This window comes from Podarcis pityusensis, assembly GCF_964106645.2.
Source record: "Podarcis pityusensis genome assembly, chromosome: 6".
NCBI lineage: Eukaryota > Metazoa > Chordata > Lepidosauria > Squamata > Lacertidae > Podarcis > Podarcis pityusensis.
In genome coordinates, this window is record NC_138030.1 from 56407516 (window position 1) to 56434417 (window position 26902).

The following is a 26902-nucleotide window of genomic DNA, read 5'->3' on the forward strand; positions in this document are numbered from 1 at the left end:
TCATAATAGCTTGGCCCATAGTAACTTGTTGCCTAGTAACAGAGTTGAAAGTGACCATTATTCATTGATCCTGCTGATTAATACTTTGGACACTCCTCCCTTACTCCCTCCACAAAATATTATAGAGGGTACCCAAATTGGTGAAAGACAAATTTGCAATCTGCCTACTCTCTTCTATAACTGAATTACTTGTCAGGAACCATTTGTCAGTGGACCCTGCTATTTTACAATTTTACCCTTTTGAATAAGCCCCCCTCTCAAAATAAAATACATACAATAGGTTCCCACCAAGCGGGATGATCCTCCTGCAACACCCTAGTCTGTCAACCTGTAGGGGGAATTTCGGAGCTCTGTTTCCAAGGAGCCCATCTCTAAGAAGGGAGCTTTAGACCTGTGTTCCCAAAGCCCCAAATCTTACACAATGATCAGTAGAAAACGGCAATGTAGCTCAGGTGTGTTGTCACGGCATATGTTACTTACAGCCCACAGTTAAAACCACTCAAATGTATCACCAGTGATATATAGAAGAAGAAGAGTTTGGATTTGATATACTGCTTTATCACTACCCTAAGGAGTCTCAAAGCGGCTAACAACCTCCTTTCCCTTCCACCCCCACAACAAACACTCTGTGAGGTAAGTGAGGCTGAGGGACTTCAGAGAAGTGTGACTGGCCCAAGGTCACCCAGCAGCTACATGTGGAGGAGCGGGGAAGCGAACCTGGTTCACCAGATTACAAGTCTACCACTCTTAACCACTATACCACACTGGCTCTCATCTCATAGCCTAATCTGGATGATGATACATCCCTCACACAGACTCTGAATGGCTGACCTGACTTGCTTACAGACATCTCCCCCAACTTAAAAAGAGCTGCTCACAGGCAACCAGTAGCACCCTAGCCTGTTTTGCCACCTGAGGCAAAACGGTAAGGATGCCGCCCCCCTCCACTTCAGCCCTGCCTCACCATCTCATGGGGGGGGGGGCGTGCAGCAGCAGCTTCCGGTGAGATCTTAGGGAGCTCTCACAAGAGTTCTATGAGATCATGCAACATCTCACCGGAAGCTGCCACAGCTTCTCTGGCAGCAGCAGGGCTGGGTGTCCATGGGAGTACTGGCTCATGGGATTCTGCCGCCTGAGGCAGCTACTTCAGTCCACTTCATGCCCGCAACTACAGGCTATGTAACAGAGAGACAGACACAAGGACCCTGTGGCAGACCCAGCCGCTAACTCACCATGCCAGCTCTTACAGGACCTAATGGCGCCAGGACCTAATGACATCAGGGGTTCATTAACTTGCTCACCTTCAAATACAATAGATTTTTATTTATAAAGTATTCCTAATGTCCAATACCAAGATGAAAGTCAACCAGGTCTGTGTGTTGAGCACGCTGCGTTATGGAAGTGAGTTGTGGGCTTGTTACAACCATCAGGAACAACACCTCAGCGCCTTCAACATGTGCTGCATCAGGAGGGTTTGAAGTATCACATGGCAGGACAGAATTCCAAACAAAGATGTGCTCTCCCAAGCCTATGTTTCCAGTATGTTTGCACTCCTATCTCAACAATGTCTACGCTGGCTTGGTCATGTTCACAGAATGGAAGATGGCAGGATCCCCAAGGAAGCTGGCAGACCAACTCTGTGTTACTAAGATGACTGCAAACATGACATGAAGGCTGGCAACATCAACCCTGACATGCTGGAATCCCTTGCAGACGACCACAGAGCCTGGAGACAGGCAGAGGAGAAATGACCACTGGGAGAAGCACAGAGAGAAAAAATCCCCAAGGTGCATCTGCAGCAGCAAACTGGATGCCTTCATCTGCCCCAACTGCAACAAAACAGGTCTCTCCAGCATTGGCCTCTACAGCCACAGCAGGCACTGCAGCCTTCCAACAGCTTAACCTCACCTGCAAAGGTGTACTCCTCCAGTTTTCCAAGACAGACAAATGCCAACAACAACAACCACCCTCTCACAAAACATCAAGGCAGTGTTCAACAATGTAAAAATCTTTAATTGCAGTACAAAACAATCACTAAAATGGCAGGCTGCTCAATGAAACTTTTAAGCTCCATAGGACTATCGGCATAAAAGCTCTTCAAGAAATGCAAATTAAAAGTGAGGATACCTGCTGAATCGGTGCTGGAAGTGTGTTCCACAGCATGGGTCCGGTGACACTAAATACTCGACTTCAGCAATGCTTATTTAGAAGTACATCACTGCAAACAATGCACAAAGTAAGCAAGCTGAAACAGTTTCATTTCCCCCCTACTGCTTTTCTTATGTTTCTGCCTGGTACTCATCATGAAGTAGGCAAAAGGGCACGAGGGAGCTATTGAGTTGGTGTAAATTTAAATATAGATAGCAATAATGGAAATCACTTCCTGCTTTTAGCACTAATCTTTCACCTACATACTATACTTTTATCTCAGTCTAAAGGTGAAAGGCTTCTCATTATCCACAGCAACTCATGCTTCTCCCTTTTCTCTCATTTTAAATTCCTGATGCATCTGACTTCTTGGTATATATTAGGACATAGCAAGCCCCACCCCCCCTTTATCAGGATGCTCTTGGAAGAGGTCACACAGCTGTCTCTCAAAAGAAGTCCAGATCCACCATTGCGCTAACCAGAGATTTTCACTGCATTGCCAAAGCTGTGCGATCTCATACAGATTCTGTTTCACCTTTGACAAGTCCTAAATCTTAAGGCACCCCGGCTCAGTTTGGGATTGGTCTGAATGAATCTGGTGCACACCCTTAGAATCCACTACTATTGCCAGCAGAGGAGAAACATGGTACTGTTATTTGGGCACCAATGGGTCTTTCATGGCTTCTGTTTTGCTCATTCAGTTGTTCAAAATAGGCTCTAATGGAGGGTTAGTTAAGGTTTCTCAGCAGCACAGCTTCTTACAAGACAGTTCCTTTTCTAGACATTCTGGAGACTAAAAGTAGAGAGTCTTTTTTGTGAAAAGGCACTCAACAATAACACATGGCAAAATGCACAAAAGCTTTGAAAATTAAACAATTTAATTAATGGTTCTAAGTGTCATAGTTAATTTCATTTCTCTCACTCTTTCTCAATGTGTTTCTGATCTGCTCTGTATGTACAACAACATTTCCTTCAGCAATGTCAGGGAAAAAATGGTTAGCTATTTTAACAACATTAATTTAGATGCAGAATTTCAAAAAGGAGCAGTACAGACCTGAATCATGTCACATATGCACCATTTTTTTATGTAGCTAATTCTAATAGATCTCATAATTTAGACATCACTGTTATATTTCCATTTTCCATCCCAGTCTTGATCATCTTCATCTTCCTCAATGGGAGATGTTTCAAGCTGAGGGAGTGCCTCTATATCACTCTGGAGAGAATAAGTGCGGAAAAGATCTGATATGGGCTCATCAATGTAAGTTTCGCTCCGTGCACTTTTGATTGAGGTAGTTTCTCTGTTCCCATTGGACTGTATGCTCCTCCTATCTGAATGAGGACTCCTCCCTGAGTGTTGACTCCTATCCTGAAACACACAAAAATGCACAATGCCTATATATATATTATATTCCCAGTTAATGTTGCTGGTCCATCCAATTGGTTGCCAAATAGGTACTACATCTTATATGTTCGTAGGAGTTCCCATGGCCATGCACCGTTGCAGAAAGCCATAACTCCACAAACTTGCAATTTAGCTGAGGAAGCTAAAATAAAGATGCTCAGTCTGTCCTGTTAAAAGACCACAGGCAACCTCCAGAGAGGAGGGAATTTCTGAAAGCTACCATCTTTTTCACACTTACTTAGAAATAACTCCTGTTGACACAACGGCTAATCTTTGCCTTACTAATTGCATATTAGTCCAAATCTCTTCGGTTCTCTTTGGCAATGCAGAGTAAACAGGCAGCTTGATTCCTAAAGGCTGCTTTTATGATATTCTTCTCAGACTAGCTTGATGCCCAGAAGCATTTTCTGCCCTGAATATGTCCCCTTCCAGGCAGGGCTCAAGAATGGGTGGAGGTGGAAGAAGGGGAAACCAGTAAACAAGCCACAGTGGGTGGGGAAGTGGTCATGCTACATGTTCCACATGTTCAGAAGACCTGCAACATCAGGACTGTACAGATAGAAACCTTTTGGCTGAATATGCAGACATTAGGGATAGGGCCTAATGACATGGTGATATTGGGGTCAGGACCAGAAGTGAAATCCTGACTCAATAAATTTAGCCCATGCATTTAATCACATTTGGATGTGACCATGCTATTTCAAGAACGGCTAGTCCGAATGTTTCCAAGAGTATTTCATGTGCACAGGAGGGAGGAGTTATCAGGCTGCGGCAGCTGGTTGGCAGCAGCAAGGTCAGGCCAATACGCTTTGCAGCCCTAGGCAAAAGATAAGATGACACCTTCCCATTCCCATTCCATGCACAGGGGCTGGTTGTGCTGGCAGCTAAATCTTACTTTCCGAGTGATAGAACTGTATCTTCCCCTGCACACACATTGCACTTGTACAACTTCTCTCCACCCACAGCATCAACTGACATAAGCACTTCATTTTACCTGATGGTGAATGGTATGGCCAGCCTTGGGAAGCATACTAATATTGAACATCATGATCACAGGGACAATGGGAAACAATGCTGCTGGCATTTATAGGCTTCAGAACATTATGTGACTACATGTGTTAGCCCCCTGGTCTTCCCAAATGCATGGAAAAATCTAAAGCAGGAGTGAGGAAATCCAAGCCTGTGGGCTACTTTTGACCCACCATGCCTCCCCAATTGGCCCATAAGGCTGTTTTAGCCAAACCACACCCACCTGTACAGGAGAAGGGAGGCTTGACAGTCAGCTGGTTATTGCCACAGGCATATTACTCCCAGCCTGGTTAAACTTTGGTGTTAGATTCAGCTTGGGCCAAAGGTGCCTGGGGTGACAGACCATCGGGAGGCTGCTCTCAGGGCATTTCCCGCCCATCAAAAAATTACACTAGTTAACAGGGATCCCTGACACTTGTGCATTTCACATAAAGGGACCCCTGACCATTAGATCCAGTCACGAATGACTCTGGGGTTGTGGCGCTCATCTCACTTTACTGGCTAAGGGAGCCGGCGTACAGCTTCCAGGTCATGTGGCCAGCATGACTAAGTCACTTCTGGCGAACCAGAGCAGCACACGGAAACGCAGTTTACCTTCCCTATTTATCTACTTGCACTTGGATGTGCTTTCGAACTGCTAGGTTGGCAGGAGCAGGGACCGAGCAACGGGAGCTCACCCCGACATGGGGATTCGAACTGCAACCTTCTGATTGGCAAGCCCTAGGCTCAGTGGTTTAGACCACAGCACCACCCGCGTCCCGTGCATTTCACATAGTACTCACAATTTAGTTGTTAGTAGAGGACAAAGGGGGAGTATTTATTTTTCCTAGCAGCAAAATATTTGGGACTGATTTCCTATGGCAGGAAACAGATAGAATGTTCTGTGCTACTGGGCTTAATAATTCATCTGGAAAGATCTTTTACGGCTAAAAAAGCTACTGAAACAAATCATTTATATAACTCCTAGTTGAAAGGATCAGACTGCTTTTCTGGATTAGCATTTGTCAGGTCATTACATTGATCACGGGTCTCAGCCAACTATTATACCTTTTCCTCATTTAGAGTTACTTCAGCCAACACTTCCTCAGGCAGGATAATACTAGGTTCTACCGGCACAGTCTCTTCCAAGAGTTCTGGCTCCACTGCATAGAGTACTGCGTCGTGTAAGGTTGGAAAGAACCGTGCTTTAGTAACACACTGGTCAAAAAAGTCATGCTTTTCAAAGGTCCTTATTACAGTGGCTATAAGATTAAAAAAAAAAAAGAATAATCACACAAAACAGCATGATTAAAAGATGTGGCTTTACAACAGCATTAATCATACAAACGATATCCGAAATTGCTAATTTAAAAAGTGCAGCGACTATACTCACGATGACAGGCAGCTATCAGGAGTGTGATGCCAATATTCTGAAATGCATGACACAGCTGTAGAAGGGAAACAATGTATTAAAATGGGTGATGTTTTCAGTCTCTAGATCAGGGGTAACTAACGCCTGGTTCTGGGGCCTGATTCCGCCTCCCAAGGAAATTTTCCTGGCATGCCACCAATATTGGCAACAGTAAACATACACCAAAACAATTTAAAGCAGAAATGCTGCAGGGGTGGGCAGAGAAGTTCAAACTTCTCCACCTAATTCAGAGCCCTGATGGGGGATGCAAACTGCTCCCTTCCCAGTAGGGATGTTGGAGAATTCCAGCAAAAACAGGAGTAGGAGCAGAAATTGCCAGTGTTTGCTTATTTGTCCCACATCCAGAATGGAAATCATCCCAGCAAACAATATGTAATTGATTACATTCCTTCCTCCGCTCGGCATTGTGTTTCCTCTGCAATGGGGTGGCATAACATAGACAGCAAAATTTATGCATAAATTATGTAAGTTAAGTAATTTTGCTACAGAAGACAGAGAGACAAATAGAATAGTTTTTTTTTAGTGTAAGAAGCACTGCAGCGGAATGAACACAGTACTATATGTGATGAATACAGAGCAGAATGGAAAACGATGCCTTCCAACATCCCTACTTCCTAGTAATCAGAGGAATCATTTGATAAGATGGTTTTAGTTCCCCCCCCCCTTGCTTTTGGTATTTTTTTTAATGAAAGACTGTGTACAAATAATGAAAGGCAGATATACAAATAACTGAAGGAATGAATGGGTACTAAATGGTGGAAAGGCATGAAAAACAGAAAGGTCAAATCTGTAGCCCATTAGGTGAGCAGTAATGTGTTTACAGTCCATATGAAAACCTATGTTAGTGAAATGCATATATTGTTGGGCAATTTGCCACAGTGATATTTGTTCTTTTCTGAGTCATCTTTTCAACAAAATGACTATTGCTTTGATGATGTAACTTCTTTCAACCCCTCTTTAGTACCTTTTGTTGTTTCCAATTCTTAAGCTTTAGGACGTTCATTTTCAATGTTTCATGCTAATATGACTGTACTTGCTTTTTCAATTTTGTGGAGTTTTTTTTTTTTTTGTCTCTTCTGACAATCTGACAATTGTCTCGTTCTGAATCTGATCTGACCACCTGTATGGTTCTTAATGTTTCGGGGTTTTTTGTTCTTTAATCCTTCCTCCCATCCTTAATCCAGGCAGATTTACATCCTAACACTTTTGGCAAACATCAATTCTAGTTTGTATCTAGAAGCCCAAGTTATGCTCCCGGTTTCCCCATCATCTTTTTTTTTTTTTTTTTTTTGTAATTGGCATTTATACATAATTCAATTCTTAGGAAACTTATCAAACATTTGGCTACCAAGACATTTCCTGCAAGCCTGAAAAACTCACCTGCTGAATGTAAGTGGGCTTGGGACTTAAATGTATGGCAGGATCATATTGCACATCAATCCTCCTTTAAGTAACTGAAAAGCTATTGTATTAAAATATCCCCCCACCCCACCATTATGGGTAGGAAACTGGCTATCTGAATCATTCTAGTTTCTCCCAAGATCTAGCTTTGCCACATTGCGTGCAGCTGATCTTGCTTCTACCCTCGTATAAACGTGTTCATGACCACCCATATTATTATTTTTTAAAAGGGCCTTTAAAAATAAGAGCACGAGTGCAAGAGAGCACTAGTTTAAATGAATACTATAGCTAAATAAAAACTACTAAGCTGCAATAGTTCAGGCAACTTACCTCTCGTAACAAATAGGAAGCTTGTAGATCAACAAAGTGCACCATACTGAAGTCTAAAATAATGGTGTGGATCATGTAAGTGGATGTCTCTGATTCAAGTGGGTGCAAATGAGTTGTGGATCTCGTGACAGGGGGGTCTGAGCAAAACCATAACCTGTTGAGATCTTCTTTCCTCTTTACATACTCCTGTCCTGTTTCCCTTTCTATGTAATGAGTCTCAGAAGGGTATCTGCTCTCAATTCTTGACCAGCGTATTAATGCCAAAGAAGAAGCAGATGATATCTCATTAGCGGTATGAACCCGCCTTAGAAGTTTCTCTGTGTAAGGTACCTAGAAACGCAGGAGAGATGAGGTTCTAGAGCAGGCTAAGACAATACTCAGCTTCATTTATGCATTTTTCCTTTCTCCTGTTAAAATACGTTTAAGAAAACTATGTATATGGTTGTGTTACAAAGATATGTAAACATAGCCTGGCTAAAGCAAGAAGAACCATCACGCACCCAAGAATTCTGCCATTCTCAATTTAGGCTGCAATCCTACACACAAATTTCACTGAACTCACTGAGCCTTGCTGCTGAGTGGATATGCATAGGGAGGCACTGTTAATCATGCCTCCTAGTGCTATCAAAAGCATATTAATTTTAGAAACTATCTTTGTAAAAACACCCTTGCACTGAGTTTAATGTCCAGCAGTCCCAATTATTTCAGTAGAAAAAGAAACTGTGAACTGGATGAGAAACGCTGAGCATCTGACCCTGTCCCATTTACTGTGGGGTGATTTTCAACAGGAATTCTGATCCAGGAATTGGATGGAAAAACTAATGTGGAATTTTCATTCTGACATACAGGCTTGAGTGCTGTAGGTTTGCAAAGCCACCAAAGCTCAAATGTCTAAGTGCATAAAATAAAAACCTTGGTGCATTTATAATGGGAATGGAAAACCCACTCTGTTCACCTAAAGGAGAAGGGGGGATTGAAAAGGAAGTTTTCTTCCCTTCCCTATTACATGCACAGCATTCCTGTGCAGCATAGAGGCTTTCTGCTTGCACTGAAGCGTCAACAACAAAAAGCCTTTTCTACGGCTCACAGTGGGACCAGCTCCCACCACTACAGCAAGCGAATAGAGGTCTGCTTGCATTAGAGGCCATTAGCTCAATTACACTTCAAGAAAATCATATAAGCACAACGTAGGATAGGCATCTCTTCTTCATGTATTCCTCCACTGAACATTTAGTTTGGCCCTAAGGAATGCCATGTTTTATATAAACTGATAAATGGAGATGATAATAATAATAATAATAATAATAATAATAATAATAATAATAATTTATTATTTATACCCCGTCCGTCTGGCTGGGCTTCCCCAGCCACTCTGGGTGGCTTCAGACAAAATATTAAAATACAGTAATGCATCAAACATTAAAAGCTTCCCTAAACAGGGCTGCCTTCAGATGTCTTCTAAAAGTCTGGTAGTTGTTCTCTTTGACGTCTGGTGGGAGGGCATTCCACAGGGCGGGTGCCACTACTGAGAAGGCCCTTTGCCTGGTTCCCTGTAACTTGGCTTCTCGCAGTGAGGGAACCGCCAGAAGGCTCTCGGCGCTGGACCTCAGTGTCCGGGTAGAACGATGGGGGTGGAGACGTTCCTTCAGATATACTGGACCGAGGCCGTTTAGGGCTTTAAAGGTCAGCACCAACACTTTGAATTGCGCTCGGAAACGTACTGGGAACCAATGCAGGTGTTTCAAGACCGGTGTTATGTGGTCTCGGCAGCTGCTCCCAGTCACCAGTCTAGCTGCCGCATTCTGGATTTGTTGTAGTTTCCAGGTCACCTTCAAAGGTAGCCCCACAGAGAGTGCATTGCAGTAGTCCAAGCGAGAGATAACCTGTGATGGCCTGGGATTCCGATTCAGAGGCTGAACCGGAGGAATCCCAGCCTGCACAGGAGGAATCCCAGCCTGCACAGGAGAACCAGGCCTTGACTCACACCGTGCAGCAGCTCAGCAATGCGGTGACGGCACTTCAGCAGCGGTTGGACGCCCTACCGGCTCCTGGGGCCGACGCCCCGGCTCCAGGCAAGTACCCAGTGGCCTTGCCAGAGAAATTTGATGGGGCCCCGGCCAGCTTTCCCATGTTCCTCGCCCAGGCCAAGTTGTACATTCAGGGGCAAGCCCGGAACTTCCCTGACGACCGCACCAAGGTGCACTTTTTGATCAGTTTGTTAAAGGACCAGGCGGCCAAGTGGGCATTGCCGCTGCTCAGGCAAGACTCCCCCTTGCTGACAGACTATATGGGGTTTTGCAACCATTTGGAGGCCGTATTCGGCAACCCCCAGAAGGAGAGTCAAGCCAACCGGGCAATTAGGCGTTTGAAACAGGGCAAGTCCACTGCAGCCGCCTACACCATGGAGTTTCGGCTGTTGGCGCAAGACTTGTCTTGGAATGACTCTGCACTTCGGGACCAGTATCTTGAGGGACTGTCGGATGAGATACTGGACTAGTTGGCCATGATCGATCGTCCCACCACGCTGGACGCCCTTATTCAGCGGAGCCTGCAGATAGACGATCGGTTGGAGGATCGTCGCCAGACCCGGGACCGCCAGCACCCCCGGCTCCTGGCTCCAGTCCTTCCCAGCCGGTCCACGCCCACAGCCGAGTTGTCGGACGAGCCAACGCAGCTCGGGGCTGCGCGACCTCGCCTCTCATCCTCGGAGAAGACGCGGCATCGGGAGGGGAACCTGTGTCTTTACTGCGGTGGGAGTGGACATTACGCCCGATCCTGTCCCAAGAAGATGCCAGTCACAGGGAAACCGCCAACCTCGGTAGCCGAAGGCCCTAGCAACCTGGGGTCCCAAACCATGCAAGAGGGGCCCTCACCAGTGGATTTGCGACATCTCATGGTTCCGGTGTGTCTCTACCCTCCAGGTGGGCCCTGGATTCTTACCCACGCTCTGGTGGATTCAGGGGCAACCCGCTCCTATATGGACGCTGCCTTTGCCCCTCATCATCAGGTGCCACTTCAGAACAAGCCAGAACCGGTACAGGTGGAGGCAATCGACGGACGGCTCCTGCTTTCGGGTGCCGTCACTCGGGAGACCCAGCCCTTGGTCCTGTGTCTCCAGCAGCACCGGGAGGTGCGAACTTTGGACATTGCCTCCATGCCCCGGTTCCCCCTGGTGCTCGGGATGGACTGGCTGGAGGCTCACAATGTTCAGATTGACTGGGTCAATCGGACTGTGCACTTCCCAGACCCATGTCCCCATGCTCAGTCCGAGATGCTAGCAGCCGCACCCACTGAGGAGGCTGCATCCACGCTCCCCGCCGAGTACCAGGACTACCAAGACGTGTTCGAGGAACGGGGGGCAGACCAGCTGCCGCCGCATCGGTCTTTTGACTGCGGCATAGACCTCCAGCCCGGAGCGCCCCTGCCGGTGAGTCGCTTATACTCTCTAACAGAGCCAGAGCGTGAAGCTTTGCAGGACTTCCTGCACAAGAACCTGGAGCGTGGTTTCATTAGGCCTTCTACCTCGCCCACCGCTGCGCCAGTGCTCTTCGTTAAGAAGAAATGTGGGGAGCTTCGTCTTTGCCATGATTAACGGGCCCTAAACAAAATTACCATCCCAGACCGGTACCCCTTGCCCCTTATTTCGGAGTTGCTGGAGCGGGTGCAAGGGGCGCAGGTGTTCACCAAGCTAGACCTCCGGGGGGCCTACAATTTAATTCGGATCCGAGCCGGGGATGAGTGGAAGACAGCATTCAGGACCCGGTACGGGCAGTTCGAATACTTGGTTATGCCCTTCGGATTGTGCAACGCGCCCGCTGTGTTCCAACGGTACATCAACCACGTGTTCCGGGACTTGCTAGACAAGTACGTGGTGGTGTACTTGGATGACATTCTGGTTTTCTCCCATGACCCGGCTCTCCACAAGGGTCATGTCCGGACCGTGCTGCAGCGCTTGCGGGAGCACCACCTGTATGCGAAGCTCAGCAAGTGCGAGTTCCATCAGCGGTCAGTGGACTTCCTTGGTCACCGACTCTCTCCAGATGGGGTCAGATGGATCCTGGGAAGGTGGCAGCGGTTCGGGAATGGACGGCACCTCGGAACCGCAAGGACCTACAGCGATTCCTGGGGTTCGCCAACTATTACCGGACCTTCATTGCAGATTATGCTCATCGCACCACCCCGTTGACCCGGCTACTGCGCCCCAAGACGCCGCTTTCCTGGGACAAGGAGGCAGAGGAGGCGTTTCAGGGGTTGAAAGCCTGTTTCCAGAGAGCGCCGATCTTGCAACATCCTGATCCCTCTCGACCCTTTGTGGTAGAAACCGATGCCTCCAGTACGGCTCTCGGTGCCGTCTTGTCTCAGCAGTATGGACCCGATGCGCCACTCTTACCCTGCGCCTTCTATTTCCGCCAGCTCCTTCCAGCGGAGCGTAACTATACCGTGTGGGAGCGGGAACTACTGGCCATCAAGGTGGCCTTTGAAGTCTGGCGCCACCATCTTGAGGGGGCATGACACCCGGTGGAGGTGAGAACCGACCACCGGAACCTGGAGTACCTCCAGACCACCCGCAAGCTGAACCAAAGGCAGATCCGGTGGGCATTGTTCTTTTCCCGGTTCCAGTTCCGGATCCGCTACATCCCTAGCTCCCAAAACCAGAAGGCGGATGCCCTGTCCCGGAAGCCTGAAGACAACGCAGACACGGTATAGCAAGCAGTACCCACCACGATCCTACCACCGGCTGCATTCCTGGCCACCCAGGAGGCTGAGCCACTGCAGGCTCGGGTGCGGGAACAGCAGCGGGTCGACGCTTGGGCCCAGGAACGACTCCGGGAACTGGCCGAAGGGTCCAGCCCTCAGTATCCGGGGCTGGTCTTGCAACAGGGCCTTCTGCTGCACCACGGTCGCCTGTATATCCCACCAGGGCCACTGCGGGCTGAGGTTCTGTGGATGACCCATGATGCCCCAGCAGCGGGACACTTTGGGCAGTATCGGACCACCCATCTGGTAAGCCGTGAGTTTTGGTGGCCCCGCCTGAAGGCTGACGTGGCTCGCTACGTTGCTGGTTGTGATGTCTGCCGGCGGGCCAAGGGCCCTACCGGGCGACCCCCCCCGGCCTACTTCAGCCGTTGCCAGTCCCACCACATCCTTGGCACATGGTTTCGCTGGACTTTGTAGTGGACTTACCCCCGTCTCGTGGCTGTACCTGTCTTCTAGTTTTCTCTGACCATTTCACTAAGATGGTGCACTGTGCCCCCTGCCCATCCGTACCCACAGCTAAGGAAACCGCTCAGCTGTACCTTTAGCATGTCTTCCGCCTGCATGGCCTACCTGAGCGTGTGGTGTCCGACCGGGGCGTTCAGTTCACATCCCGGTTCTGGCGAGCATTGCACCAGACCCTCGGGACAGAGGCCTGTCTCTCATCAGCCTACCACCCACAGACCGATGGCCAGACGGAACGGGCGAACGAACGCGGTGCTGGAGCAGTACCTTTGGTGTTACTGCAGCTACCAGCAGGATGACTGGGTCGACCACCTAGCATTGGTGGAGTTCGCCTACAACAACACAGTGAATGCGTCCACCCAGCAGACCCCGTTCCAGGCCAGTTACGGTTATCATCCACGGCTGTTTCCAGATGTGCTGCCAGCATCCGCGGTCCCTGCGGTGACGGAGTGGCTTCAGGAGCTCCAGTCCCAGCAACAGCTGTTGATGGAGCAACTGCGCCAGGCCAAGGGGGCGTACAAGGCCCAGGCCGACCGCCACCGCTAGGTGGGGCCGGAACTCCACGTCGGTGACCTGATATGGCTCTCTACTCGTCACCTCCACCCCTCTCGACCTTTGCGGAAGCTGGACGCCCGTTTCACCGGCCCGTTTCCTATCGTGGACCAGGTCTCGCCTGTGGCATTCCGTCTCCAGTTGCCTGCAACCCTGAAGGTTCACCCGGTATTCCACAGGTCCCTTCTGAGTCCGGTGGCCCCACCCGACGAGTTCCACCCGAACCGTCCCCGACCGCAGCCAGTTTTGGTTCAGGGGGAGCCTGAGTACGAGGTGGAACGCATTCTGGACTCCTGATACCGCAAGGGAAAGCTGCAGTATCTCATAGACTGGAAGGGGTATGGACCGGAGGACTGTTCCTGGGAACCAGCAGCCAACGTCCACGCGCCTGCCTGCCTCTGAGATTTCCATGCGGCGTACCCCAGCAAGCCGGGTCCAGACCCTCGATTGAGGGGGGGGCTGGGAGGGGGGATGGTGTGATGGCCTGGGATTCCGATTCAGAGGCTGAACCAGAGGAATCCCAGCCTGCACAGGAGTCCCCGCCTCCAGGGCCGGCTGCACTGGGGCAGGGCCTTGATTCTGAAGCGCCTGCACCTGTGCCGGATCCTCAGGAGCAGGCACCAGGTGAATCCACTCTGGCTCCGGAGGTGGTTGAGGATTCAGTGCCTACAGGTGAGTCTCCCCCTGGGTCCAGTAACCCTTCAGCCTCTCCTGAACTGCAGAGGCTCAGGGCAGAGAGGCGAAGGGAACTGGTTTCTCCCAGGAGGAGTGCTCGCCTTAAGGCCAGGAGAGGCGGGTCTCCTGGGGGCCGGGACCGCCCCTGGCCTCAGAGAAGATAAAGGCCAGTCACCCCGGTCCCAGGTTGCAGGAGCAACGTCGTCATTGAGTACCTGCTCCTACCCGGACCCAGACCTGACCTTCCAGTGTTCCTGTTCCCCGCCCGGCTTCCTGCTTCTGACCTTCCAGTGTTCCTGTCCCCGCCCGGCTTCCTGCTTCGGACCTCGCCTCGCTCCTTGTGAACTGGTTCCAGGCTAGTGACTCAGGACTGGACTTTGACTACGACAACGGTAACCTTCCCCCCCGGGACTAGCACATAACCAGAGCTTAGGTATTTTTCATTGAGTGATGCGTAGATGTATACACCAGGCAGGTGTGGGCTTTTGATTTAGGCAAGGTAGAAGCAATTGTCTAAGTGACACCTGTATGGGAATTCTAAGAGAGTTCTATGTAAAACAAAGAACGAAATCTCTCACCCTGGGTAATGGTTCAGGTGGCTCACAAACACAGGTACAATTTAAATCCTTTTTCTGTCTAACGCTAGACATACTGACTGAGATCAAAGCTCTCATTTCATTTTCATCAAGTGGCACAGCCTTCAGGTCCATCTGAAATCGAAATAAGGATAGATTATCAGATATGGCCAGCTTTGTCTACTGGAGAGGTTCTGAGTAGGGAGGGCAAACCTGTCATTTTCATTTTCTCCTTTTTAAATTCCAATTTTAAATTTGGTTCTCCACATTTCCACATCTGTTTGTGATTATTTGTTGTTGTCAAAGTCCTCATTAAAATTCATAAGCATTTAGTATGATTCTCCTAATACACACTTTGGTATGCAGCTTTGCCCGATATACACATTTTTGCAAAGAAGCGTTCTCTAATAGAATGCATTTTTTAATATTATTCTCACTAATATGTGTATTATATGCACAAGTATATGCACTTTTGTGCACACTACAGAATAAAATTCAGAAAAGTGCAATTTTGGAAGGATCTTTATCTGATAATCATTTGGAGGGCACCATTTACCTTATGTAAAATGTAGGATTTGAAATGTTTCATATTTGCAGTTGAAATGGAGGCACAGCACTGGAACATTTTCACCCCCTGAATCTCTATAGCCTAAAAAGAGAAATAAAATTTAAGTCTTTCTTAGTGGAACCTGCAACAAAATGTTGCAGTGTGCAGTGCTCCTGTTCAGGATTCCTGCTGCGATCTTTCTCAGAATACAGTTTACCATTCCTCTGTAGCCCCACGAGTCCATCAGCATTCATTGCCCACTAAATACGCAGAATCACAGCAGAACTGTTTTTGGGTTTCCCTCCTCCTCCATGGATTAATTTTTATCTCCGCAAACTTTCCCCAGTACTACCAATACCTTTCTTCTGTGCATGGATGACACCATTTGGCTACATAATTCACATTTTTATTGAGATTATTTGCTAATATACTGGCACCTTGCAAAGAATAATAATTTGCACTTTGGTATGATCCAATACCAGAGGAAGCCAGACATATAAAACAACATTTGGACCATGCAGAGATTGAACAGAGTACATAACACAACATTTGTACTACAAATCTGCTTTCATTGCTGATGTCAGGGTCACCAAGCTATAGTTGTTAATTAAATCCTGTCAGAAGGATCACTATGCTGTGTATTTTCCAGAGATACTAGTGGGGTTCCTGCAACACTGTCTTTTCAAGTATGGCTCTTCATTACGAGTCATAAAGGTGGTAATTATACACAACACCATTCCTGGAATTAATTCAACCTGATGCGTCAGCTGCTAGTGTGCTACTGAAGGGAACTGGTTGCAGCAAAGAATATTTATTCCCTCCTACCCTTACCTCAGCGTAGTCAGAAAAACTGCGATAAATATTGGTGTTTGGAATCTGACCCAGTGTCAACATCTTCATTCTGAAACAAAATGTTAAGTTAGATTGCCTTCTTAAAAATTGAGTAGAGCCAAACCTTTAACCAAGGAAAGAAACCATGACAGACATAGACAACTATCCAACTTTGAATGTAGTTTTAAAGAATGGAATGGTCACAAGCTTCCATTGAATTACCGGTATCTTGTTTATTTTCATGTCTCTCCATGGAGAGTGGAAAAGAGCAGGTAAAATCTTATCCTAATTTTGCTGTAGTATGGAAACAGAGCATTTAGTCAAATGTGCTGTATGTCTCTCCATAAAAATACATAATATTGTTACTCCAGGCTCAATGCCAGACCGCAAGTTGTATGAGCATCAGTTATATCTGTAGGGAAGGTGTTTTATCATCCTTCTATCTTTGCCCTTGCTATGCGCAGATCAAAGAATACAGTGAGGATTTTTTCCTAGTTGGCTTGCAGAAACTCCTGCCCCTCCACCCACTCACTGTTTTCCTTAGATCATTGCTCAAAATCATTGCAAATACATGTTAGTGTTTTCTCTTTAGTTAAGTCTATCTGACTGGAACCCAAGAAGAGATCCTTTCAAGTTACACATCTTCCCCAATTTGGGCAAAGCAATTATTGCCCAAAGCACCCATCTCCAAGGTTTATAGCGTATGTGATCTTGCTCACACTGTCTCAAGCCCCAATTGCTTGTGCTCTCTCTTCCACCACCCTGCTACCCCAATATATGGTGAGAGGATTTTACTAGTCTTTGCATTGAAGAACAATATACATTGAAGAACAATGCATATTCCAGGCATATTATTTGAGCTTCATGGCTTGCTCAAGGGTAAGGCCAGCTGGATGCTAATTTTGTGTTTTAGTTCACTTTGCACGCTGCTTACTTCTCCTCTGCTTCTTTACTCATTATAACATTTCATGGCTAGTAAACTTGAATTTTAGAATTTGTTGTATGCCTTGAGTGAGGCCACAAATGAGCTAAGGAAGTTAGAGAAGGCACTTTCAATTAATTAACTAAATGATAGTTATATATTATATCTAATTATATATCATTCATATACTTGCTAACTTTAAATTTATAGGATATACTCCTCCTCAAGAGCTTTTTGTGTAGCACCACTGCAGATCCAGCCTCCCAGTAGCAGCATCACTACTGCTTACCAGGATGGTGTGGCACAGGCTGTTGGTAAAGTCAGGTGCACCAACAGGAGCACTGGATTGACTCTGCCAACTCAGCAATTAGCACATCCTGGTATTGCTGAGCCCCTGCACCCTCACCATCCTGGCAAGTAGCAATGGTGCTGCTGCTGGGAGGAAGGTTCTGTGGTGGCACCCTAATGGGTACTCTTGATCCTCCTCTTTTCTTTTCAATAATCCTGTTAGGTTGCCACTCGCAACGGGACGACAAAAAGTGAGGCCGTAAGGCTGGTGCCGCAGCAATTTAGGCTGCTAAACACGCCCCCTCGCAGGCACCTGGTTGGGTGCCTGCCTGTGGGTGTGGGCGCCAGCCAGGTGAGTGGGAGGCAGGGGGCTAATGCCCCCTGCTTGAGGCGGAGTCCGGCTCCCGACCACAACCACTCCCCTCTCTTGCAGGAGGAGAGTCTTTCTAGACACTTTTCTAATATACTCTGGTAGCAATATAATTCCCATTCTCCACACACACACTCGCCTGTAGCCCTATAATACAACACTACCATAGGAGACAGTACCTGTGTGACCGCACACTTATTATGAAGAAGGCAAATCCCATAGAAATTCCCAAGCCAATATCCAGACCAAGACAGATTACAGACAGAAAGGTCACAATCCAAATTCCCTTTAAGGAAAAATGAAACAGGGGCAATATAAGCTACTTAGCAGGGACAAAGTTGAAGATAAAACAAAGTACAGTGTCAATGTGACAAGACACACCTCTGCCGTTTTTGGTATATAAAGAATAAAAAATCTGAAGTACTGATTATTTAAACCATGAAGATTTCGTGTTTGAATTTAGGGTACAGTTCTCAAAACTACTAGAACTTTGAAATGATCTATGCACTGTTAACATTACAGAGTCATGATGGTCTTGGTTTAATAAACAATAACTGATCCAAGAACAAGTAGTGTGCCTATGTGCTCCCTCCTCACCCCTCCTCCCATGCACAGCTTCAACAAAGCTATCCTAGCATTTTAAACCACAGTTTCCCATGATGTCCAAAACCAGCATCACATCTTGGTTTTATATGTACTGGTTTGGAGGGAGCCCTTAAACCACAGCTTCCTGGTTGGGAGGTGGTTACTTAACACCACCAGGAAAAACTTAAGTACACCTCTAAGCTTTGTTTGCATTGAGGAAAATGTCACAAGGGGGAAGAGTTACATCTCTCACAGTTCCATGGTCCAGATCCACACTGGGACACCCCATGCCTGTGTTGTTGTTTTTAAAGAGATGTTGAGATCTGACAACAGTTCTCTGTCAATTTGTCTAGTTGGATCCCCAAATCATCTTGAGCAGCAGTACATGCAAATATATGTGTGACAGCACATCTACACTGGCATTGCACCGCTGCTGCCATGGTGTAACATTAGGTGATACCCCATTTAATTCCCCTCTCTAACCCCATGTGGATCATACGACACTTACAAAATCATATTTATCTTGCCTCCACAAGAAAGGGACATCCATAAATTTTTCAAGAAATGGGAACATGTTGACCAGTACAATAGCAGCCACAACAGCCTGTGGAAAAAACAACAATAACTGGCTATTCTTTTGCCAAGGATACACAGCTCATTTAAAATGGCTTTGTAGGAACAAACAGTTTTATTTGTTTAGCAAGCCAATGCTATATCACTATATCATGTTGTATAACTCTAAAGCCTCTACCATTATGTGTACATATTATAATTTTCCTACCACTTTCAGGTAATTTCAGAGGTGTTATTTCCACTAACCTAGTTCTGCCCAAGGTGGAAAGATGGTGCTATCCCAGGAGAAACCAACAATCCCTTGAGTTGCTTCTCCCTACATGTGGTAGAAACAGACCCAGAGAGCTATTCAAGGAAGCACTGTAGCTCTGCAGTCTCTCAGCCACTTGCGAGGTCACAGAAAAACACGGAGGAGCCGCCTCTCCCCCACTCCAGGATCTTTAAGGTCAGAAGATGTGACTTTGCCAGACTCCACAGACTCAGAAGACAGTCTCAGTGCAGTCCACACCTTCCCCATGCTGTAGGAGCCAACAGAGCCCCTTTAATAATGGAGGTGGGTAAACAGTAAGGAAGCTCCTGCCAACTTCATAGGGCCTCAGCAATCTGCTCCTCTCTCTCTCTCTCTCTCTGTGTGTGTGAATGTTGGAGCCAGCGCCTTCCATGGTGCTCTGTCCAGGGTCCTGAAAGACCATGTCTTGCTTATTTGATTCTGCCCTATCTGCTACAGCCATCTTCCCTATAGCCTCAAAATTGTGACACATTGAATGTGCCAACATTTACATGGCCAAAAGATGTGCCTTTTATATAATAGAATACAATAGAAATATGTCAAAGGTGTGGAATCAATGTTTACTGAAATAGCATTTCACATTAACTTACATTAGGAAGGTACTGGAAGTAGGTTCCCAGCTTTAACACAACTGCCAACATTAAGGAAACTCCAATGAGAGCTGCAAGCTAATTAAAAATAAATACTGCATTAGAAATGTGTTCTGGTACTGATGCTCCAGTGCTGAGTTCAGTGGTTTAAAAAATCAAAGTTTTTATCAGGTACAACAGTCCATCTTACTGAGAACACATTCAAAATGGTGACTTTGATGGAGGTTAAAACCTTGACATTTCAGTTTGTGTGGATAGGTATTTTTATTAATTGGATAAGAATGTAATAGTATACAGCCTTGGATCTATAGCAGAAGTTTCAAAAAGCAAAATTATGATGTGCCAAATTCACCTATCACATACAGTAGTTAACCAATTTGCTTCTGGGACCAATTCAAGGTGCTGATGACTATTACATATAAAGTCTTAAACTATCTGGCACTAGGATATAGGAAATAAGGTAGCCAAGAGAGGTGTAGCTGGCAAGAACAAGCGATAGGACCTTTTTGATGGTGTTACTACAATTGTGAAACTCCATCTCAAGTCAGATGCGTCTCTTCTTTGCTGCCTTTTAGGTGAACATTTTTATTCCACCATTATTTATTCTCATTAAATAAACAACATCCACGCTCCATTTTAAATAGGTTTATGTAAAATCAATACGTGTTGACTCTAAAGCTATTTTAGTTCCACATTCCACAGAGGAAAAAATAAGCCCTCATCAATAACCCTACTCAGACTTCCATTGAACTCAGTTGAGCTTGTTTCTGGTTAAACATGTTTTGGATTGCCCGTCCTATTAATGGAGGTTTAGAAGAAATAGTGGGTTTCAACAATCAACCAACACACCTGAGTTTTTCCACCTGTCTTCTCCTGAATAACAGTTGTAGAAAGAGCACAACTGACAGCAAAACTTTTAAAAAATGAACTGGTGACATTGCATAGCCCAATTGCCATCAAGTCCTGTAGGAGGTAAATAAAAATTAATCACAATCAGATTACAACGGTAAAAAATAATTTCTTTTGAAGTATGATGCATTTACAAATCTTAAAGGAGAATGCATGGGTAAAATTGTTCATGGGAACAGTGAAAACTATCCAATTTACCCAAGCATTTAATGTAATCCCACCTTTTTTTGGACATGCTACTTTTAATGGTTTTATCTATTGTGCCTTCTGCTTGAAACCTTGATTGTGAATTGCCTTGAGGACCAAATTAATCAGTTAAATAAATAAACAAACACTGGTGAATGAATTCTATAATTCTCATGTAACATATCCCAGTGTGCACCCCAACTTGCTTAGAGAACTAGTAATAACTAGAGATCTGCATCCTTTCTGCAGTCATCCTGCAAAACTACAGGAAATTATACTTAATCCTCATTGCTCTAATCTCCCTGAGCAACAAAATCTTCTCAAAGTTTCTGGCATATGACATTGAATTTATACCTGAGTGTGTCTGATGTGATAGTTGTGGATATTTCCATACTTCTTTGCCACAAAAATGAGAAGAAAATAGCTCACTATGGCCAGGGATGAAGCATGCAATAAAATCTTTTTCAGGTTTGAAAAGTCAGGTAATGTAGGATGCAGAAATCTGAAATAAGAAAGATTGCCTTCTTCATTTTTCAATGAACATTCCTGAGAACTCTGCCTTGTAGCTTTATTTAGGTACAAGATTTATTCTTTCTGTTTAAACACAAACACCTTTACTACCCGGTGGAGATGTCTGTAGTGAGAATTATGAGCTAAACCTTGAATGCTGCAATGAAATCATTTTATTGTTAGCTAACTTGGAAGCTTTTGCCAAAACATGGGGCACAAATCTTTTAAGCATGAAATAAATGAAGGTATAATGATAGAAATGTCTTATAGAGGCATATGAGGTGGGCTTGTCCAGTGATTTCTCCATTTTTGGCCTGAAGTTGCCATCTGTATTCATCTTGTATTGGCAAAATCCTTTATATTAGCGGGTGTTTGTTACTTTCAAATTATAGTTTGTAGTATGGGGACTAATGGAAGGACAACGAAAATGGATTTTATGAGCTCTTGTCGTCACTAAGCAACTTGTACTTCAGGCCTGGGATAAATACTCACCATCTACTATAAAACAGACCTTAATGCCCTTGTTGCATTTGAACGCATGTTCTATAAACATCAACTTTATCTGGATATCTATTCAGATATTTGAATGGCATATATTGTCTTGATCTGTATGTGTAAATTAAGATGTATGTACTGATGTTTATTGCACTGTGAAGGTGAGCTGATGATTTTGCTTTTGTTTTTCCTATTTTTTGTTTGGGTTTTTTCTCTCTGTCTGCTTTTTAAAATAAATGCAATAAAAAAATCAATAAAAAACATAAAGTAACTTTTAACAGAAACTAGCCTGGTGACCCAGTGTTGTTGGAGAGGGAGCACCATAATAAATACAGGTTTCATGTTGACTGATGGTGCATGAACATGACTGACTCTAGGGGCACAAAACTATTTTCAGTGACCAGAGACCATTACTTTTATTCTTGATTATTCTTATTTCTTATTAATTAAATTTGTATACTGCCCTTAATCAGCAGCTCTCAGGGCAGTTGACAGCATAAAATACATAATAAAATACATAATAAAATAAATAAAATAAATACATAAAACACAAAATACATAATAAAAACAAGAACAAAACAAAACAAAAATCCCCCCTTCCTCCCCTTCCACAAACATGTTAATCAGCCAAAGGCTTGGTTGGAGAGGAAGCTTTTCACCTGTTGTCTAAAGGTGTATAATGAAGGTGCCAGTCCATTCTCCCTGGGGAGAGCATTCCAAAAACGGGGAGCTGCTGCCAAAAAGGCCCACCCTTGTATTGCAACCCTCTGGACCTCTTACAGAGGAGGCACACAAAGAAGAGCCTCAGATGATGCTTGCAGGGGACTTGAGGTTCATATGGAGAGAGGTGGTCCTAGAGGTTTGGTATCAAAAGCTACTGCAAGGTTGAGGAGAATTAACAAGGACACATTTCCCCCATCTCTCTCCCAACAGAAAGTACTTAATAAAGCAATATATTACGTAAGTTGTAGATTACCAACCTCTGGGGGGCCATTGAAAAAACTCCCATACTGGATTCAGCGTACATATGGGTGTGGGTGGAAAGTATGGTAAACACAATAATCTGTAAAAGAAAATGAAATTAACCAACAGATAATATTTTTTTTAAAATGTACAATGTATAATATCTACCTACCTACTCACCTTGGAGCAGGTAACAAAATACTAACCAAGTAATTAGAAACACTTCCCTACAATTCCTACATCATGCTCTGATTAAAATTTGAAATTTCTCAGGAATACCATTTCACCTTCCCTGTTAGGGTCACCATGTGTGTCCATTTTACAAAGGACAGTCATCATCATCATCATCATCCTTTATTAGGCATAGCACACAACACACTAACAAACAAACATCATATACAGACTGTATAAAATACGGGCTCAGCGAACACAATTTATCCTCTATCTGAAGAGATATCTGGTCAGATTTTAGAGATAAAGAACCTGAAGAAAGGAAAGCAGGAGCCTTGAAGGTACCTGGATAGCCAACTGAGCAGGCATATTGGCCGCCTGTTCACAACCTTCCTCAATAAGACAACATGTACTGTATTTAAATTATAGTGGCTATTTCTAAATCTGTATCCATGTGTACAAATATGCATATCCACATTTTATGCAAATCTCTTCTGTGGGGTGATGTGTACATATTCAAAGAGGATGCTTCCAACAATATGTTATAGGAATTTTTAAAAAGCTAACCTGAAATTCTAATGCCAACTCTAACATTGACTCTGCTTCAGACAGCCATGGCGACTGAGCCTACACTGAACTCACCCACTGAAGTCCAGCTTTGAGATTCCTCCGTGGTTCTGTGTTATTGCAGAAAGTGCATTGTGTTTGTGCTCTTTCACCATGGCCCCCTTTCATCAAAGGTCCCGTCTCATGAGAGCAAAGCCCATACAACCAGGTAATGTTGGGCATAGCTCCATGACATGCAAACAGTCTCTGGAGTTGTGGCTGGCACATGCAGGGCTTATATCCTGTTGTGCTGTGATTGGCAACTGAGAACGGCCATATCGCTTGTGCTCCTGTAATGTGGAGCTTCCAACTCCTGTAGAGTTGAATTTCATTAATCCTGCCCTTTCAGTTTTGCCCCATTCCAAAGGCAAGACTGGTGGGGGTTTGTAAGTGGCAAAATGTTTGTCCCTAAATGCACCCTTAGCACACCCCATTTTTTAAAATCTCTCTTCTGTTTCTTCACAGGCATCTCTTGTTCCTATCATGCTTTCCACTGGTATGAGGATGTGGTTCTAACAGCATGTGGATTTTCTGTTGGTGTGGACCTATTTCCACCAGAGGTGTGTGTCCTCCTGCTCATCCTGACCCCTCCTAGCCAGCAGATCTGGTAGTTTCAATTGCTCCATAAGTGTGCCTAGGATTTCAGCCTTAGAAAAGCTGAATTTACTTGGTGAACCTCTCCTCTCTTTACCAAAGCCTAAAGATAATACAAAGGTTCACGGATATTGTTCCTTGGACAGGTTCTATGCTTAAAACACCACTCAGGTTATTTTCCATCTAGTGAGGAAATGACTGTCTGTGAAGCCTAACGTATTTCTTACTCAAAGAATGTAAGGTACCTACCAAAAGAAGCTCCATAGGAAACTCAACAGGACTGTGTTTGTAAGTTATCTTAATGCATTTGCTGACTCTCAGCATTAGTACAGATAGCAAGAAGAGCAGGATACTGGTCGAATTAGCTTTTGGGAGGCCCATGCAATAATACACCAAGTTCTGAGGGGGAAAGAAAATACTCAGCAGGAGGAATTTTTATAAGGGTTAATTAATTCAGTAGCATGGAAATCAAATTCAGTAGTATGGGAAATCACTAACATGCACACACAAAATATAGCAATTGCAGGCAAGTATGCTTTCTTCACAACATTGCTATACATTTCTGTATATTACAACAGAAGAAATCTGTATTCATCATTCATGTGTTCCACAACCAGGGATGGGGAATAAATTTGCAGAACTCAGATTCAAAAGCAGACTCAAATGATTTGATCTAGGTGGGTTATATTCCAGATTGGATCATGTGTCCACTTCAGAATCTGCAGTCCTTCTGATCCCTTTACAGTGCGGTCTAAGAGCTACAAACTGTTTCTGTCTCTCTCTTTATTAAAAAAAAAAAAAAACCACCATCAAATAATTGTAAAGTTGGAATGACCCTAATTTAGTCCAACCCCCAGCAATGCAGGAATCACAACTAAAGAATCCCTGACAGATGGCCATCCATTCACTGCTTAAAAACCTCCAATAAAGGAGAGTCCACCACTTTCCAAGGTAGTCCGTTCCACTGCTGAACAGCTCTTATTGCCAGAAAGTTATTCCTAATGTTTAGTAAGAAACTTCTTTTCTGCAAGTTGAATCCATTGCTTCAGGATTTATTAAAATCCTGTTTTTAAAGGCTCAAGGAAGGTTATCCATCTGCCCACAACCTGGAGCAGCTATCATGCACAACTTCGGTCCACCCTGGGAGCAATGGGACTTGGTGGTGCTCTAACACTTTCAGATGGAATTGTCCAAAAGAAACATGGCTGACCTAAGTTAAAAAATAAAAAGTGGGATCCTATCTGCACCTAATTCCCATTTATGCAGTGTCCTTAGACTGTGCGTACAGCCCCTGTATGCACCCAAACTTTACATCAGATGCAAAAAGCATAGTCCTCAGTCACATATACATTTCTACACAAGTAAATGCACTGGGAATGTTCAAGCACTCTAGCAAAATTGTGTAAGTCTGTACAGGGCATATCATGGCAAATTAGGTAGATTTGCCTTTAAATGGGAAGTGAATCAATTCCTTCTGCATTCCTACATCCAACGCATGAGGGAGATATAAGGGAAGCCTCTGGAGGGAACTGGTACCGCATTCATTTGCCCCCCCCCCCCCCCAACAATTCACAGACATTTCAACTAGTGGCTTACAACTTTCTGCTTGCAACTTCTTAAACTGATCTCCCTGTCCCCTGCCAAGAAACAGGATTAGCTTTGAGTAAAGGCTGGATTTACTCACGTAAAAAAATGCCAAGGGTCCTGAATGGAAGTCAATTACAATCCCAAAAATGAAGGAGAACTGGGAGATAATAACATGTAGCGCTGCTGCAGTGAGGTAAGCATTGATGAGACTTTCTGAAAGATATGTTGTGACAAAACCCAAGCCAATGCAGCACAAGAACAGCTGAAAGGAAGAGAGGCAAAGAAAGAAAATGGCACCTTTAAGGCCCAGTTGTACACCCCAACTTTCTGCAGTGCCAAGTCTACTTATAAAAGCTTTCCATATTACTTGCTTAGAGTTAGAGGCAGGCAGGCATTTTTCCAGCTGTCCATTCTGCAAGGAAGGCAGGAAGAGACTGTTCTGGGGAGTCTCCAAATTAGTCCACCCTTTCAGTTGCCTGAAGTAAGTCTATTGTTGCCATCCCCCACACTTTTCAGCAACCTCTTTCTATCTAACCTCGGAGACCATTGCCCCCCCATCCTCAGACCTACTTCCCGCCCTCCCTTATAATTCTAAATCTCACTCACACCCTACCCTGCTCTTAACGTCCAACCCTAAAGTAGGCACATTTGCAAATGAGACGAACAATTGGAATCAATATAATTTCAGCATGGTGGGGGACCAAAGACCCTGTAAGTGCCAGGGAAGGGCTTCTGTGGGTGCATGTGCTTCTGCGGGCACCAAGTTGCTGATCCCTGGTTTAAGTTCTAAGGAGAAGCACGAAGGCACTGGAAAATGTTCACCTATTTAAAGTACAGTGGTGCCCCGCAAGACGAATGCCTCGCAAGACGGAAAACCCGCTAGACGAAAGGGTTTTCCGTTTTTGAGTTGCTTCGCAGGACGAATTCTCCTATGGGCTTGCTTCGCAAGACGAAAATATCTTGCGAGTCTAGAGATTTTTTTTTCGCTTTCCCCCCCCTTTATCTAATCTGCTAAGCCTTTAATAGCCTTTAATAGCCTTTTAGCAGCTAATCCCCTAAGCCTTTAAGCCTTTAATAGCCGCTAAACCGCTAATAGCGCTAATCCGTTAAGCCGCTAATAGGGTTGCTTCGCAAGACGAA

The 26902-nt window shown here is 45.1% G+C and overlaps 1 protein-coding gene across 4 annotated transcripts in view; it reads right to left on the reverse strand.

Moving 5' to 3' along the window:
- Nucleotides 1–3008: 3008 nt before the first annotated feature.
- Nucleotides 3009–26902, reverse strand: part of SLC26A8 (solute carrier family 26 member 8) — a 32971-nt gene continuing 9077 nt past the window's right edge. For all 4 annotated transcript variants that reach the window (XM_081010433.1, XM_081010430.1, XM_081010432.1 and 1 more), the window contains 15 exons: nucleotides 25860–26024; nucleotides 24425–24574; nucleotides 22822–22904; nucleotides 21191–21338; nucleotides 20591–20704; nucleotides 19742–19819; nucleotides 18798–18893; nucleotides 17884–17990; nucleotides 16125–16194; nucleotides 15303–15395; nucleotides 14750–14881; nucleotides 7725–8054; nucleotides 5955–6009; nucleotides 5630–5823; nucleotides 3009–3517 (listed from right to left, as the gene is read on the reverse strand). In XM_081010433.1, coding sequence (XP_080866559.1) covers nucleotides 3263–3517; nucleotides 5630–5823; nucleotides 5955–6009; nucleotides 7725–8054; nucleotides 14750–14881; nucleotides 15303–15395; nucleotides 16125–16194; nucleotides 17884–17990; nucleotides 18798–18893; nucleotides 19742–19819; nucleotides 20591–20704; nucleotides 21191–21338; nucleotides 22822–22904; nucleotides 24425–24574; nucleotides 25860–26024 — 2070 coding nt within the window. In that variant the 3' untranslated portion in view covers nucleotides 3009–3262. The remainder of the gene's footprint in view (nucleotides 3518–5629; nucleotides 5824–5954; nucleotides 6010–7724; nucleotides 8055–14749; nucleotides 14882–15302; nucleotides 15396–16124; nucleotides 16195–17883; nucleotides 17991–18797; nucleotides 18894–19741; nucleotides 19820–20590; nucleotides 20705–21190; nucleotides 21339–22821; nucleotides 22905–24424; nucleotides 24575–25859; nucleotides 26025–26902) is intronic.